The sequence below is a fragment of the Squalius cephalus genome (assembly GCF_949319135.1).
Source record: "Squalius cephalus genome assembly, chromosome: 7".
Lineage (NCBI taxonomy): Eukaryota > Metazoa > Chordata > Actinopteri > Cypriniformes > Leuciscidae > Squalius > Squalius cephalus.
In genome coordinates, this window is record NC_137128.1 from 26,834,682 (window position 1) to 26,851,599 (window position 16,918).

General features: G+C 36.1%; 1 protein-coding gene across 2 annotated transcripts in view; it reads left to right on the plus strand.

The window, feature by feature from the left end:
• Window positions 1-16,918, plus strand: part of stag1a (STAG1 cohesin complex component a) — a 46,487-nt gene that overhangs the window by 14,157 nt on the left and 15,412 nt on the right. For both annotated transcript variants that reach the window (XR_013821727.1, XM_079876150.1), the window contains exon 2: window positions 16,363-16,517. Coding sequence is in view for 1 of the 2 variants with exons in the window: in XM_079876150.1 (XP_079732276.1) it covers window positions 16,489-16,517 (29 nt within the window). In the remaining variant the exon portion in view is untranslated. The remainder of the gene's footprint in view (window positions 1-16,362; window positions 16,518-16,918) is intronic.

Consider the following 16,918-nt stretch of genomic DNA (forward strand, 5'->3'; position numbering starts at 1 on the left):
GTCTATAAATAGATTTTGCGCTTTTCTAATATGATACAGCATTTTACTAATTTTATTATAACAATTTAAGTGAACATTTTCAAAAAGTCTTTTGTTATGTCCCCATTTTTCTTTAATTGCTTCAGGATTGAAACTGCATGAACTCCACAAGTTTGTGTCAAACCTGAAGATCATGTTTTTCAGCAGATGATCCGCAGCATCTTGTGTGTCAAGGGAAGCAGGACCGTCTGTACAGTCACATCATCAGTGTCACAAATTTTTAGGGATGCATGATACTGGATTTTTGCCGTTATCTGACATGCCGATATTTTTCAGCTCATTTTGGCCGATGCCGATACCATTATAAATATCTTTTTTTCCTCTCTCCAGTGCAGGAATTCTAAATGAATTATTTTTCATTTCATTTCAGTCAACACGTGAAGCGCGGGTGGCATGACTTCAGTTGAAGAATGGTGCCTTTAGCATTAGACTAAAATTCTTTTAGAGTTCTTTGGATTCAGGTTATTTTCATCATCTGTTTAAAAAGAATAAATACAGATTAATAAAAAAAATTTTTTTTTTATAATTAAAGATTTGTATTCGTCATGTAGGCTGTAAGTTCTGACAATTAAATCAAATCAGACTCATGAATTTATGACTTCAATTACTGCTTGCTTTATTCAGAAACAGAAGTAACTTAATGTTATTTTTGTATTATACTTTTCATTTGATTAGTCTAACAACAGCGGACCCCTAAATAAATAAAACTCCATACAGGGCGGGCACTAGGACCTGGGGGAGGCTGCTGCTGCAGAGACACGGCTTGCACTACTAGTGACTGTTGATGGGTGTATCGCCCCTTTCAAGGAAAGTCTGTTCACTCGGCAGCCATATTTGCTAGCCTCTGGACTATTTCGGGCATTCAAGACTAAGTCCTATATATTAAGGAAATCCTTAAAGGGGAAATCAAATTTTCCTTGAGCTTTTGACATACAAGAGGTCATCATACTATAAGAATATTCTGTAAGTTTCAGAACTGAAAACTTCCTTGTTAGTCCAATAAAAGCTTTTATTGACACCAGGCACAGCGAACGACAGGTTTTTCAAAAAGTGGGGATCTATGACGTCAAAGGGTATCAAACAAGATCATCAACGCCTACTTCAACACTGCCTGTTTAGCCCCGCCCACCGATTTGCACATTAAATGAAACTCATTATAATATGCAAAACTGTTATCCAATCATAGCAGTGGGCGTTTGCTTCCAAGTCTTCAATGCGGCACCCCCATAAAAACCGAGCGTTTCAACGACTTTATCAATCAGCGATTGGCCCTTTTATTTTGAAGGCGGGACTTAATCCGCCATGTTGGGCATTGCACTTTCTCCCATTTATAAATAATATGAGTACACTTTCTTTGTATATCTAAAGTCTTTGGTATCACACACAGGATGTGCTCGGTGCGATGATTACATTCCAACGTTGTTCCGATAATCTTGTGCATCCCTACAAATTGTATTTGATTAGTGACCTAGAAATTGTGCAAAATCGTAAATGCCTCTTTTTCATTTTAGCTCAAATTTTATTTGTTTGTTATGGATTGTTCAAAATTCTTAAACTTTTTTTTATCCCAGATTTGTAATGTGGTCTCAGTGCTGTATAGTGTAACTACATGAACTAGTGTTTTGCTGTGGTCTTTTGAAACTGGGTTAGGTGTTAGGCCAGTCTTCTCATGCAGTGCAGCCTTGATGTACAGATGTATAATGTACATTTCATGGATTCACTGTGAAAAGCCCTAGAACTCGCGTCCTTGTGCGATCCACCTCCTCAAAGACTGTAGTAAGAGTGTTTGCACGGAGTGACTGAATGAACTTCTTTCTCTGGGTGCATCACATTACATTTAAGTTGACTGTAAGTGGATGTTATTTAATTAAAAAACGCCTCCTTGTGTAATCTTAAAGTAATTCTTCCTGAATCAGTCGATATTTGTGAAAGCACACATAGTGTCTCTCACATGTGTGTGTCGTTTGTGGCTGCTGGATTAATAGCTCCGTTGTGTGTGTGTGCGTGTGTGTGTGCGTGCGTGTGCCCGTGCACAAGTGTGAGTGAGAGGTTTAGTAGTAGTAGTTGCCAGGGATGTGAACGTGCTCCACGCATGCGCGTGTTGCTTTTACTGTAAAACACTTAACATGCATGACATGTATTCCAGAAGGCAGGCATTACCATGGCAACCCTTGTAGGTCATAAGCTGCAGGTTTGATTTGATTGGCTGAATGAAGCAAGCGCACACGGGAGAGATCAGTCAGTGGCAAAGACTGTTTATCTACAGGATGTCCTTTTGGATCTACTCTACTTATCTGATTTCTCTTTTCAGCTTTTTATCCTGAGAAGCAATAAGAATTGTTCTGGCTTTCCGTATTAAAACATGCTCCAAGTTTCATATTTATTTTGAGAATTGGGATTGGCTTTGATGTGTCTGAACTTCAGTACTGGATGCTGTTTTAGTTTGTGTGTTTGTGCAAAGTCAGATAAGATCATCTTCTGATTTTTCATATGTGTGTTACTTGCAGTTTTCACCCTAATCACAATATGGGTGGGTGCCATGACCAATATGTTATATCACGGTATGATGAGTCATTTATTTCACAGTAATGGTATATGACAATATCACAGTTTGTTTGTTTGTTTGTTTATTTATTTAATTTAGGCTATTTATGATAATCCAGGTACTTTCTTTTTATGTTTAGATTATTCATAACATATTTAAATTAATACTTTTCAGCAAGGATGCATAAAAGTGTACATTATTTTACATTGTCACAAAAGATTTATCTTACAAATGAATGTTTTCTAAACACAAAGAACATGTTTTCAACATTTATAATAATGATAAGAAATGTTTCTTGGGCACCAGATCAGCATATTAGAATGATTTTTGAAGGATCATGTGACGTTGAAGACTGGAGTAATGATGCTGACAATTCTTGATGCTTTGCATCACACAGGAATACATTACATTTTAAAACAAATAGAAAACAGTTATTTGAAATTGTATTGTAAATAATAACATTTTACAATATTACTGGTTTGCTGTATTGTTGATCAAATAACTGTAGCCTTGGTGAGCTTCTTTCAAAAACATACAAAAAAATCGTACTGTATTTTTTATTAATATATTATACATTACCTGCAGACTCTGTTGCAGATGTGCCTTTGACACTTTTTTTGCGTGCAGCCCAGAAGGACAACTCAATAGTAACTTAGATTTCACATTTAATATTTTACGACTTGGGTAAAATATGATTTCTTTTGTGCTGTAGATTCTGCAGTAGTGGCCTAGAACACTGGTGCAGAAAACACTGTAATTATTGAGTTACTAATAAAAGACAGTTAAGCTAGTATTGTAAAATGAATAGTGTGTCAGAAGCCGTACATTTGAACAATTAATGCTGCATGACGTTGATTTATTGGCAACTGTAAACAACTAACCTCTTGCAATGTGCCTAACAAACACCCCTCATTTATAAAAGTGTACCTGTTGACACATTTCTAATGTCACATGGCACACATGCACCCACTCAATGTTTTTTATATCACAGTATAAAAATTTAAATTTGGTGTCTTGTAGGATTTTGTTAAATACAATTGAATAAAATAAGTCATGAACAATGTCTCCTCTTGATGAAAAACTTTCTTTTGTAATTCAGAGGAGAAATCTGACATGATCGCAGCATGTGACTAAATTTATTCAGTCACATTTTTCATTTTACATCTTGGTCTGTTGAATGGCTATAAAACATCACTGTAAATAATTAATCCTTGCGGAGTAAGACACGTAATGTTTTGTGGCCCATAGCTGCCACATACATATTTTCCACTTCATTATGTCACAATAAGGAGATGGTATGTCATTAAAACAATATATTTTCTTGTAATAACACGATGTTAGCCTATGTCGTTAAAACATCATTTTCCTTGTTATAATGATATATAGTTAAAACTACATATATGTACGTGACGTGACAATCCGGGACTTTATCACAGTCCGTGCGCTTGTCGTCACATGCGGCTTCGATAGCGTAATCAAATTTCTGCCTGCATTAGCCTACTGTCAATAGATAGTTGCCAATTTTGAAAAGAAAAGTAAACTAACTTGGCTGAACTTGACAATAAACATTAGTATTTCAAAAGGTTTCTTTAGCTTTACACAATACCCTACCATGTTTGTAATCTTCCATTTTTATCGTGCAACGTGAACGAGGCGATTGCCAGCGCTGCCGGTGTTGCCAAAGTCATAAGATAAATGAGGATCTGCACGCTGCCAGAGGAATAATTGGAATCCACTCTTATAGATTTATTTTTAATGTTATGTTTTTATTATGATTCATCCCCAATCTGTCTAAAATATAATGCTATCCAGTCATTGCACTCAAAGCCTGAGGTTTTGAATAGTTTATGATGATCAAACTAGTTATTTTTGAATAATTGACTGGGCTGGAAATGCTTCTTTATTCGAAACACTTCAGTTTGATTTAACACTTGATGATTGTATCGGAAAGTAACATTATCGTCGTTTAATTTGTGGAGTCTTTACTCATCATTGATGTTTTATGGAATGCATAACCTTGTCTAATTGTAATACTGTGTAATAATGTTATATGTTGTTTGTAATCCATTCTTGCATTTCTTTAATAAAAACAGATGGTCAGACTTTGAAGTATTGTGCACACACATAGGCTTGTGCACGCCCCTTTAAATAATGACGGATGTGTCGGAATAATATGACAGAATTTTCCTTTGTTTCATTATACCCGACTAATGCAACTGTGGTTCGTGTGTTTTGATGAACAGTACATCAATAAATCACAACACACCAGTGCTTTCGGTACTGCCATTGATTCAGGCTACAACAGAATTTATTTTACTATACTATTTGAAAAACTTGTCGTGGACTTTGATAAGGGCCTATTTCCCAAGTTGTCACGTTTTAACGATATACTATCTCGTTATAAGGGGAAAGCATAAAGTTTTTATGACATATTATTATTATTATTATTATTATTATTATTATTATTACAATAAAATATATTGTTTTAATGACACATTATACCGTTATTTGGAAAAAACATATCGGTTTAATGACATAACATCTCGTTATTACGAAAAATATGGTGTTTTAACAAGAAAAATGACTTTCTAATGAGAAAAATTACGCTTTAGCGACATAGCATCTCGTTATTCCGAGAAAATATAATGTTTAAATGACATAATGTCTTGTTATTATGATAAAAAAAAATAGCAGTTAAATTACATAATCTTGTTCTTACAAGAAAATATAAACTACATATCTTATTATCACAACATACTTGAGTGGAATAAATATGGCAGCAATGTACCACCTTAACATTTACCTCAGGAAAGCAATTAAAGGTCCCATTCCATGGATTATTTTTATTATTTTATAATGTTTCCAGGGGTGCCCTTATAATGTTAGTATGTTTTTTAGATCAAAAATTTGTATTATTTAGAAATAAAAGGCATATTTCCTAGCCTGATTTCATTCCCTGGTTTGAACACTCTGTTTGAAGGGGCGTGTCTGCTGTGAGACTTCAGTGTAAACGCCCACTGCTGTGATTGGCTGACATGCTTGCATATGAAATATCTGGCATTACATGTGGAACTATCTGGAAAACTTTTACTATTACAGCTATTATACGTTTTTACTATTACAGCTATCTGGATTAACGAATCGTGAGAAGTTTTTTAAGTATTTAGATCTATTACCATCACATAAAAGGTTGCAGTGATGATGAGCATTAAGCAGATAACGTTAACAGTCTGTTGATCGCGTGAAAGATCTTATCATTGCAACGCAGTTTCTGCACTCTCACTATGATTTCACCAATGCAAACATGAGGTATATAAATACAGTAAGAGCTTCGTTGTGCAGTGTAACAGCGTCATTGATTTCATAACGAGTTTTGGCAAGAGTCCAGATAAACTCGCGCTGTGTCACCGACAGCAGCTTGGGCGATTGGAAAGGGATTGTTCTTTGATCGCTTTCTGTATATTAATCACAGTTTAAGTAAGATTATTTTCATCCTACTAAGAGAAACGATGTGAAGTTGATCGCTACTTCCATATTAAATCACTACTTACCGCTTGCTGGAATATATGGAATATTGCCCCCTTCGTCAGTATGAAACGCTGAGAGAAGTCTGCTTGATATTATCCCAGGTTAGAAAAACAGTCCGTGGTGAAATGGACAGAGCAAACTAACAACTTCGAATTAAACTTTTGCGGTATCCGATATATTATAGATAAACATCAACCACGTCTGTTGACATTTCGCCATCAATACGCCTGTGTTCCTGTGGGCGGAGGTTACGGTTCTAGTGACATCATTAAAGAAGGAAGTAGAGGGGTGTAGTCCAATCCAGACGTTTTTTGTAGTCAACTTCTGTTAAATAAAATATCTCGCTTGGCATTGAACTTTGAGCTTTATAATTTTACAGATATTATTTATACTCTAACAACAACATTACACACTAACTAAAGTTTGAAACATGGGATCACGAAGAACGGGACCTTTAATGACCTTAAAGGGGTCATATGATGGTTCTAAAAAGAACATTATTTTGTGTATTTGGTTTAATGCAATGTGTTAAATTATTTTACACATACCATACATTATTGTTGCTCCTCTATGTCCCGCCTTTCTGAAAGCTTCGATTTTCACAAAGCTCATCGTTCTGAAAAGCGCGGTGTGCTTTGATTGGCCAGTGATCCAGTGCATTGTGATTGGCCCAAAAACCTTAAACGTGTGACGAAAATGTCAGCACTACCTTATCAATTCGAGCCCGAATCTGATCCGGAAAATGCAGATGACCAAGCTGATCGATCAACTTTGCCAGCACGACTGGACCAGATCGTATCAGATTGGTAAGGTTTTATTTCATTGGGGACATAATTACTGATTATAATGACTTATACTGTCTTTTTATGTGTCGCGCCGTGCTATGGGTGTGTATGTAATCATAAAACTATGTCTGCATTTGTGATCGTAGAAACGACAAGAAAGCACTACTCTATACTGCTTAAAACTCGAATTTGTATAGTCAGTAGCAAATTCTTAAAATAGGAAAACATACTTACAGACTGTGAGTCAGAAGCGCCAGAATGTACATGCAAATATGGAATTGCTTTTTAGAATCTTTGTGCACAGCCGGCCTTGTAGCTACTCTCCCAGGTTCTGGAAACAGTCCTCCAAAAAATGCGCAGCACACAGTCGAAAATTTTAGTTGTACTGTTCTGGAACAGTGTTGTAAATAAAGCTTAAGCACTGTTTTCTAATTGTGTCCTCTTTTGGAAGGCCAAACAAAGTAGTTTGGCTTTCACAACAAAAAACACAGCGTCTCCACGACATGGCGGCGCCGGCGCAACAATAATACAGCGAAAATAAAAGTTCTGCCTTCTTTCTTTGCGTATACATTTTGGCGGTGTTATGAAACTCTGCCCCCACATACTGACGTAGCTTTGAGGGGGCGAGTTTAAACGAAGCGTTTTAGGAAGGCGTGGCTGAGCCTTAACTTTTACAAAGAATATCTCTTTAGGTTTGACACTTTGAGCTTTGTAACTCTGCAGATCTTATACTTGCACTAACAGCTACATAACACACTAAAGAAAAAGGAAAACATGAAATCGCATCATATGACCCCTTTAAACTCATTAGCTAGAAAAATTTACTTTAGAGTGGAGCATTTTGCTAAATATATACACTTAGTTTTACATATTCATAGGTAGCCCATATATTTTTGTACTGTTTTACTTCAATATTTAATGTATGTTTGAATACATTGATATTTCAAAAAACGAAGTGGAGTTTAACCATAATTATGTACGTTAGTATTATATTTTATAACAAATTTTTGTAATTTGTTTGTGTATACAAATCAGTTCATTTTAACCTTCAGTGTTATAGTAGTGTAGTACCAACTGACTCCTGTAGTTTACAGCATTAGTAATTTTTTTGTGGACCTTATATATACCTAAATTAATTGATATCAAATCGATTTGTAAGCTTGTGAGTCGAATCATGAAATTTGTGTCAATGCCCTGATCTGATCTGTTTGGGTTCACACCTGTGTGTTTTTTCCTCCCATCACTTACACTCTCATGTGACATGCTGTGTCTCAGTATTAACGTCATCATTTGCTGTACTGTAGTTTTCTGTGGGGCTTTGTATAATGTACTTTTTTTTATCACCATCAAGATTTTAGGTTAAAATGTATACAGGAAAGTATAATTGTTGGGTCCTGTAACCGTCATAAATGGGCTGTTAATTGATCTCCAAAAGAATTATGAAGAACTTGTGGTTAAGTATAAATGCTTCACTCCACATTCATGCTGTTTAAGCATGGCTTAATGCAAAGTAGGCTACTCTAGTTTCACTTTGTTTTAACATTCATATATTTTTGGCTGTTACAGGGTTGGGCTGCATGGAAGTGTGAATAATGTTGGACACAAAAACATTATTGCATAATATTTATCACTAATATTATATAATATAGTGTAATATCATTATATAATATTGTTTTGAATAGAAAGTGGACTAAGACTATAAAGGGGATCAAAATCAATAATTATTTGAAATATGTTTATTTATTTATTAGTTTATTTCATAACAAAATATTTAAAATATTGTCCATACTATCCCTGTACAATATTTGTTTACTCTGTTTAGTGTGAATTAATATAGGTGTATGTTTTAATGCTGATGCTCACAGCTTTCAGTTGTCTGAATGTGTACGCATTATTTTGATGGCTTGAGCTGAACTCTGGCAGTGATAAAATTTCCCATTTATGTCATTTTAAGTGCTGCTTGACTTCGCAGCTGGATGGTTCCTGTAATGAAACAAGTGTGCGGTTTGGAAAGAACCGATATTGGAATATCTTGTGGAAATTTAGCATCTTGAAAACAGCATCTGTGAAGAGCGAACATGTTCCCACCTCCTAATATCAGACCGCTAGGAATGCATTGGTGTTAGTGGTTATTATTACATAATGACGTTATATTTAATAATTGTCATTGTGTTACGGTTGGTGCTTAATGTAATATTTGAAACTGTTTTTTTGCATTTGCATTTGTTTTTGTAATGTTGGACTAAACATGCTGCTTAATGTGTTCACTGTTATTTTTGCACTGGTTTTCAAATCTTTTTCATTCAAAACCATCTGAAAGGAGAAAATGATCAGAAGAGGAAGATGATTGTATTTAATCTTGACATGTTCTAGCTCTAATTACTGCTTTGTCATGCCATCTGCAGGATTGTCAGACATTTTTAAACAGATCCAGTTCCCGGAGCCGTATTACTCTAGAGACGTTCTCAGGTTGTGCAGCTTTATTGGAGACCAGACCAGCCCGAAACAGTTGTTTCGCTCAAAACACACTGTTTTACTGCTCGATGTGTCTTTAGAGGCTTGTTTTGGGCCAGTGCATTTGTTACAGGCTATTATGGATTAAAATGCAGCCGATGGTCAATAATATTGTCTCGGCTCAGCTTGGCAGCCGTCCTGGGTTGGCAGCCGGTGACTGAAGAGCAAACAGTAACACGCTGCAAAACTCTTGACATAGTTTATTTGCATCCCTTTGAGAATGTTGCACAATTTCTGCTCTGCCCTCAAACCACCAATGTAATTTAATAATAATCTGTTTGAGTAATAAGCAATTATGATGTGCCCTGGCAAGACTTGCTTAACGGTTCAAATGCTTACAGATCAAAAATTGCACTGAAGAGAGACTCACCAGCTTCACTACAAAAAAAACAACAACAATTTTCTTGACAAGTATATTGTTTGGTTTTCCACTAAAATTGTCAGACATTCTTAAAACAACATATAGTTACTTGAGAAGTGCTTAATAAACTAGTTTGCAGACAATATATCTTACATTTTTCTTTCTCCATTGCCAGCAGGGTAAGGGCTCGGTCACATTACTGACATTTTGATGAAAAGGTCCATTGTCTATTGTCAAAAGTGCAGCAATCCAAGCAGCTCTCTGTTGTCTGTCAAATTTACGTGACCAGCTTCGGCCCTATTGCAAAATCTGTGTAGGGAACTATTTAACGCTCACGTGAAATTCGAGAGTCACTAAATTTGTCTGATCTCATGAACTGATCGCAATTTAATGACTTAAAACCGTAAAAAGTTGCCTCCGACACGCATGTAAACAGTGTGCAGATGCGGCTTTTGCGCAACGCTCTGCTTTGTAACTTCGCAAAATATTTGTAAACCATAGTAAATCACACATCTTTATTTAGAGCAGTTTGTCTCGATTCAAACGAGCCCACTCACAAAATAACGTGTACTGTGTAGATCTTGAGAAAATCATCACGGATTATCATGACCATGCTGTGTGGCTAAAAAGCTACAGGACTTCCGGGATCAGGCCCGCGTGTGTCGCCATCATGACGCAGGGTTTTCCAACATCATTTGAAAGTTCAACCAATGGAAACTGGATCTTGGGAATGGTGAAGGGACGATGTGTCAAGCCCAAGCAGCAACCTTACGGTCTCTCTCTTGAATCCAACACGGAACTGCAATTCATCGACTTGCTGCTAGAGACAGGCTCCAAAAGAGAGTCAAGAGAGTCCCAAATACTCCCCATGTTAATATGCCCAACTTTACAGCAGAAAAAAACATGTTTACAGCCTGGTACAAAAAGTGGTTTTGGGCTAATTTTGCCCTTCATTACAACTGTGAGGGGGGTGAGCTGTTTTATAACTCCTTTTTTAACTTAATAAATCCGTTTAAATTATATTAAGCCTTAAAGTTCTGCATAATTAAGGACGTGGTCATTTGAGTGACAGGTGGATTGTTGCTGCTGTCACTACTAGCCGTTTGTCTGCTGTCTGTTAGCCGCCACGTCACCTCAGCTGATCCCACCTTTGCCCATTTTCAATTATCCGGGAGTGACACACGTTGAAGCGCTGCCAAGATGGCGACGGCCCGGTCCGCCCACTTTGGGCTTCAAAAAATGCTATTCAGAAACCTACGGGTGAAGTCACGGACACTACGTCCATATTTTTTTTACAGTCTATGGTCAAGACCAATCGGACATTGTTTTACAACTGAAGCGTGCTCTGACTGGATTGATCACTTACAATGTAAGGTCTTGATTTACTGTGCACCTAGGAGCGCACAGCTGAAACAGCACTGGAAGATCATCAAAAATTAACCTGAACTTGATTTTATGACTTGTCATATTTACTTTCTAATAGCCGTCATGTCAAGCATGAATAACAACAAAATAAATCAATAAATTGCATCCCTGTTTTCTAGGGTTTTCTCAGCAGTGTTGTAACATAAGAACCTCCAAACATCATCTATTTGAGACTATGTACTTGATGATAATTTGTTTTTTGTTACTAAAACTAAGCCATTACTTTTAAGGATGCCACTCATTAAAAGAGTTTGACAATCATTAAAAATACATTTAGGATATAAGGGGTTAAAAGTGGCAGCCAACAGAGGGTCACTTATATCCACTTTCTATAAAGCTTGAATGATCAGGATCGGTATCGGCCGATCATGATGAAAAGAAATAGGTAGTCGATATCGGCTGCAAAACTCCTGATCGGGGCATCCCGCTGCACTTTTTATTTCGGTTAATTCAGTGTCCGTACATTTGACCAACTCAGTCTGTTTCATCAAAACCTGCAGCTCAAGTTTACCACTCTTCTAAACTAACGGGGTAGATTTTTTGAAATTTATTTTATGGTTTGTTAGGTTGAGGGAGGAAGGGAAGGATTGCTCGCAAGGTTTGTGAGAGCTGTGAAACAAAGGTGATTAAATCAGAGAAGACAGATCTTGGGGGGAAAAAAGCACTATTTTTCCTCAGTAGTGCTCATTAATCATATCTCCACACCACTGGAGAATAAGAGAGAGAGAGAGAAACTGTAGAAGCAAACGACATTACCTGCTTTTTTAGATTTTTGAAGAATCTTTTCACGCTTTATGCCAAGAAAGGCATTAGGCTAATTCTCGAAAACCTTTTAAAATATTCTTCCACTGAAATGCATTACATTTTTGGGTGAACTGTCCCTTTAAGAAAGACATTGTTCATGTTCAGTACATTTAGAGATTCAGATTTTCATCTGTTAATCGCTATATATTTATTTGTGATATATTAATTTTGTCCATAACTGTTCTACTCATTCGTGTTCTTTGTTTCTCTTGCTCTGTTGTTCTATTTTCTGTTGTTTTGGCAATAGGAAGCAATTTTGTTATGCCAATAACACACTTGAGCGAAGGAGAGAATGAAGGTCGGTCTCGACTGAATTAGCTGTTTCAATTCTGTTCCAATGAGGAACATATGAAGGTCGTCTGTTTACACCCACGTTATTAATGTTTTCATGCTGTAACTTTTTGCTAGTTGATTTTTCTTTTTTCCCTTCAAGAAATTCTCATGGTGTAGGTGTAAAGATTTTATTTTAGCCCAAACATTCTGACAGCCTCTCATTTTAGATGATGTTATTTATTAAATATATATATTTGTAGGACTTGGTGATGTGTATTGACTCATGTTTGAATTCAGTAACAACAAATAAAATAAAGCCACAGATTCACTGAATCACTTCCAGAAACAACACTGATAAGCTCTCCAAAACCTTTATTTAGACTTTGTTCACTCATCCCTCCGCACAATGAACTCAAACCAAAGCCACAATCTGGAAAATAGCTGTTTTGTTCTAGCTGGTACATTGCTCCCTTTTTTTTTTCTTTTGGGATTAGTGTATTATGGACAGTGTTTGTTAGCTGATACACCCAACAACCTGAAAATTAGAGTGATACCGGTATAATGAACGACTTGCAACATGTTGATAATAACGTTTTTGTCTATACATTTGGAATACATTGAAATCAATGGGCTCCAATATTATTTGCTTCCCAACATTTTTCAAAAGATCTTGTGCACTTTGACAGAATTTTCATTTTTGGATGAACTATAGTTTTAATTAGGGAGTAGTGATAGCCGTTTTGGTAAATTTGTCTTGAGTACAGATAAATCATCGTAGTTACTGAGTACATACATTTATAATATCACACCAATTATGCTTAATCCAACAACATATAAACGTCTTTAAATTGTACATTTTTACACAGTTGCCCAGTTTTTTTCTGGACTTAAAGGCCTTTATTGGTTGTTTTGGCATTTTATTTAGTGTGGACATCTTCCATCATGCCTCGTTTTTTTCTCTGCTTTTTAAGATTTTAAGATGGCATTTAAAAAAAGTGTAAGCTAGAGCTGCACGATTAATCATTGAAAGGTCGCAATTTCGATTCAAACAATCTAAATGTCAGTGATTCGGCTTTGTCTATTAAACCTTTGATAAGTGCGATCACAGCTAACATTTAAATCAGCGTTGGTTGTCTTGAAGTATGAAACAGCTTCACACTTTTCAAACACACGGTATCTTTATTTCTGTTTTACAATAATTCATGATCTGAGAATATTGATCTCTATTTAAAAAATAAATGAATTGTGATTCTCAATTTAACCAGAATCATGTAGCTCTAGTTTAAGACACCTCAATATGCCTCCATTCAGTTGGCCTCCATCTTGCTAGAACAATGTGTATGCGGAAGAACGTGTTGTGTTTGTGTGTAGACTCTAAGGGTATGTTTAACGGAAATGTTTTTCCTTTGCGTTTTCCGTGTACAGATGACAACAATGTCAAAACGATCCCCGTTCACACAGATCTGTGAAAACGACTAGAAGCACTGTATTGTACGTGCCAGGCCAGTAGATGGCGATGTCGCTTTGTAAAGAAAAACTACGCGGCTATAGACTGAACATGTAATACACATGGGCATGACGTCACCGTTTTCACAAATTTGCGTTTTGTAGTTTAGAGACAATAACGGTATTGTTTTAAAAAAAGTTTCATTGAAAACCTGTTTTCAAAGGTTTACATTTTCCAGCCCTTAAAACGCCATTGTCATGTAAATGAACGGCCAAAATGCATAAAAAGTTTTCTGTTTTTAGTCGAAAACAGGGTCATGTCCCTAAAACAGTGGATTTTAACCAGGTGCCCGGGCCTACTATGGGGTCTTCCAAACTTCCGAGAAGAGCTGCTGTCATTCTTAAAACTATATACATTTAGTTCTATTAACATAATCTTAATTTAAATTGCTAAAAAAAAACACTAAAATTAAAAGCTGTACAACAGTAAACCGACATCATATTTTTGAGTTTTTATTAGTTTTCATATTTTTATTACCACAGACAAGCTATTGTCTGTTTAACCATCTCTGAAAAATAACTAATGAAATTAAAATGAGAACATTAAAATTGTAGCATTTTTTTCATCAGTGTTCCATGTGTACAAGTTGAGGAGAAAAAAGTCCATTTTCATGATGAATCATTGCTGTCCCTTTCAATTACAATATGCAATATACTTTCACCTTTATGGTGGCATGTGTTCTTCTACAACCTATCTATAAAACCCATTAATAGATTGGCCTAGAATTGAATACTGTGAAATCTAATGTTACATAACGGAAATGATGAAGAATACAGGAATTAAAAGTGGAATTAACTACAGGGTTTAAAAAAACAGTGGCATTTTCACCTCAATCCCTGTTTATTTTCAGACGCGTGTGTGTTGTAGTTGTCTCAGTGTTACGGTGGTGTCAGCGAGGTGTTATGTGGCTGTGTGGTGGTTGAGCGTTTAACGGCACTGGGGGAGGGGAGGTCATATTTAGAGCGCTCGCATGTGTTCACGACGCCACTGAGGACGAGGTTACAGGGTCAAATATCAACCAGATAGGTTTCCTACACTCTTTTACCTACATCTATACTGCTTTTTTCTTGTTAAAGCTCACATAATGCATAGCTTTGCCTCTCTACACAAGAGTTTTTGTCCTTGTGTCCTCAGTTACTCAGTTTAACTTCACTGCAGACTCGCACCTGTAAAACCGAGTTCTCCAGGACACCTACAGCGTACAGCCATCTAGTGGCAGTCAAAAGAGGATTATATTCACCTCATCTTTACACCACTTTACACTCACATCCCCATCCTGTAGTGCATGTTTCAATGAGGTTTGTTTAAACTCGTATCGCATAGTGATGGTCGGGATGAATATCTTGATTTATGCCTTTTCACTTTCTTTTCCATTGTGCCATATTTCACCTTTCTTAGAGTACATATCTCTCTGGAAATCATTGGCACGGCCTGGTTTTCCTTTTGCATCACTGTGAGAGTTTTCTGCATTAAAGGGAGAGAGATATGGCAAACTAAAGAGAGTATTATGGTGTGAATCAAACTCGTGTGCATTTCCTCATCTGAGCATTATTGAAGAACATTTTAATGAAAACTTTCTTAGCCTGCCCCCTACTGTTGCCCAAGAAGTGCTTTACATCCTCTGGAGTTCAGCATTCTGTTAGTGAGAGAAAACTCAATCTAAACGTGCGTTTATGATCAGTACTGTCTCTTAGAGCCAGCTGAACATTAATTAAATTTTTAATATGTTTGGAAATTCTCCAGAAACACATTTTGCTATGCCATCAAAGAATCATTAAAGGTCAAGTACTTTATGGTTCATACTGCCCCTAGTGGTGATAGTTAACTTTAGTCAGAACAACATGCACATTCACACAAAAATGTAATCTTTTACAGGTTAACTGATGTTTTAAATGAAATGCTTATTATTTTGCCCCTGTGTTGTATTAACAATCAGACGGAACCTTTTAGGCTTCTGTTGCTTTTGTGAGGCGAAAGCTTCATGCTAAATAAATCGGTTTAATTCACTTTTGCCCAGTCAGTGACAAATTCATTTAATATTTAACCCTTTAAAAAGATCAAACTGTTAATTTTATTAGAAAAGAGAATTAATACAATTATATCAAATATGGATTTTAATTTTTTAGTTTTATTTATTTATTTGAAGCAGAATACATGTGTATAGCTCTTCTCTGTGACTATGTAGATTGACACCTCTGTTAATGATGTGCTGCTGCAGTTCATCAAATGACCAGTTGGTGTCGCTGTTTAGCCTTAATTTTACTTCATGTCCATATTACAACGTTTTTAGAAGTTCTGCAAGGTTACAAACCCTGAACAATGTGTCAAGTTCATTGCTTTGACATCAATAAAAATGTGTTTAAGTAGCATTATTCACAGTATTTAGGTTTTTGTGGAATATAAATCAATCACTCATTTTTAAATGAGAAATATTTCCTTTGGATAAAGTCATGAATTATGGAATCTAGATCTTGTTGGTGAAATAATATTTTATAAATAAAGTGCATGTTTTTCTAGTGCCTAAAGATCTGCTTTAACAAACAGATGTTTGAGGCTTTTTTTTCCCTTCTGTCTCCTGCAGGCTCAGAGTTGCAGTGTTAATACTGTCATCAGCACCTAAAGCACACTGAAAGAGCTCATCTCAGCAGAGCACTACACACACACACACACCAGACCTGTAACACACCAGACCTGCCCCTCCATCATCATGATCACCTCAGAGCTGCCAGTGCTACAGTAAGTCCCCACTTCATTTACACTCATACACTGGAGTTCACTTCATCTACAACTAAAGTACATGTTCAAATGTTCAAGTCTCAAATGTGATTATAGTAAATTTCTGAAACATTTAGCCCAAAACATTGTCTGACCAACAACGTTTTAAGTGTTAATAAATTGTGATGTGGCATCTAAAACTCTATAAACAATATATATACAATGAAATGAGCACAGTAAAATATATTTTTTCTGTTTATTTTATGTGATTCAGTGAATATTTCATGCTTGACTAATCTTTTTAAGCTTAAAAACAAAATATAATGGCCCGGTTTCATAGACTTAGATAGGGCTTAGATTAAGTCAGAATTAAACCTTAGTTCAGTTAGGGCATTTAAGTATCTTTTATAAACGTGCCTTAT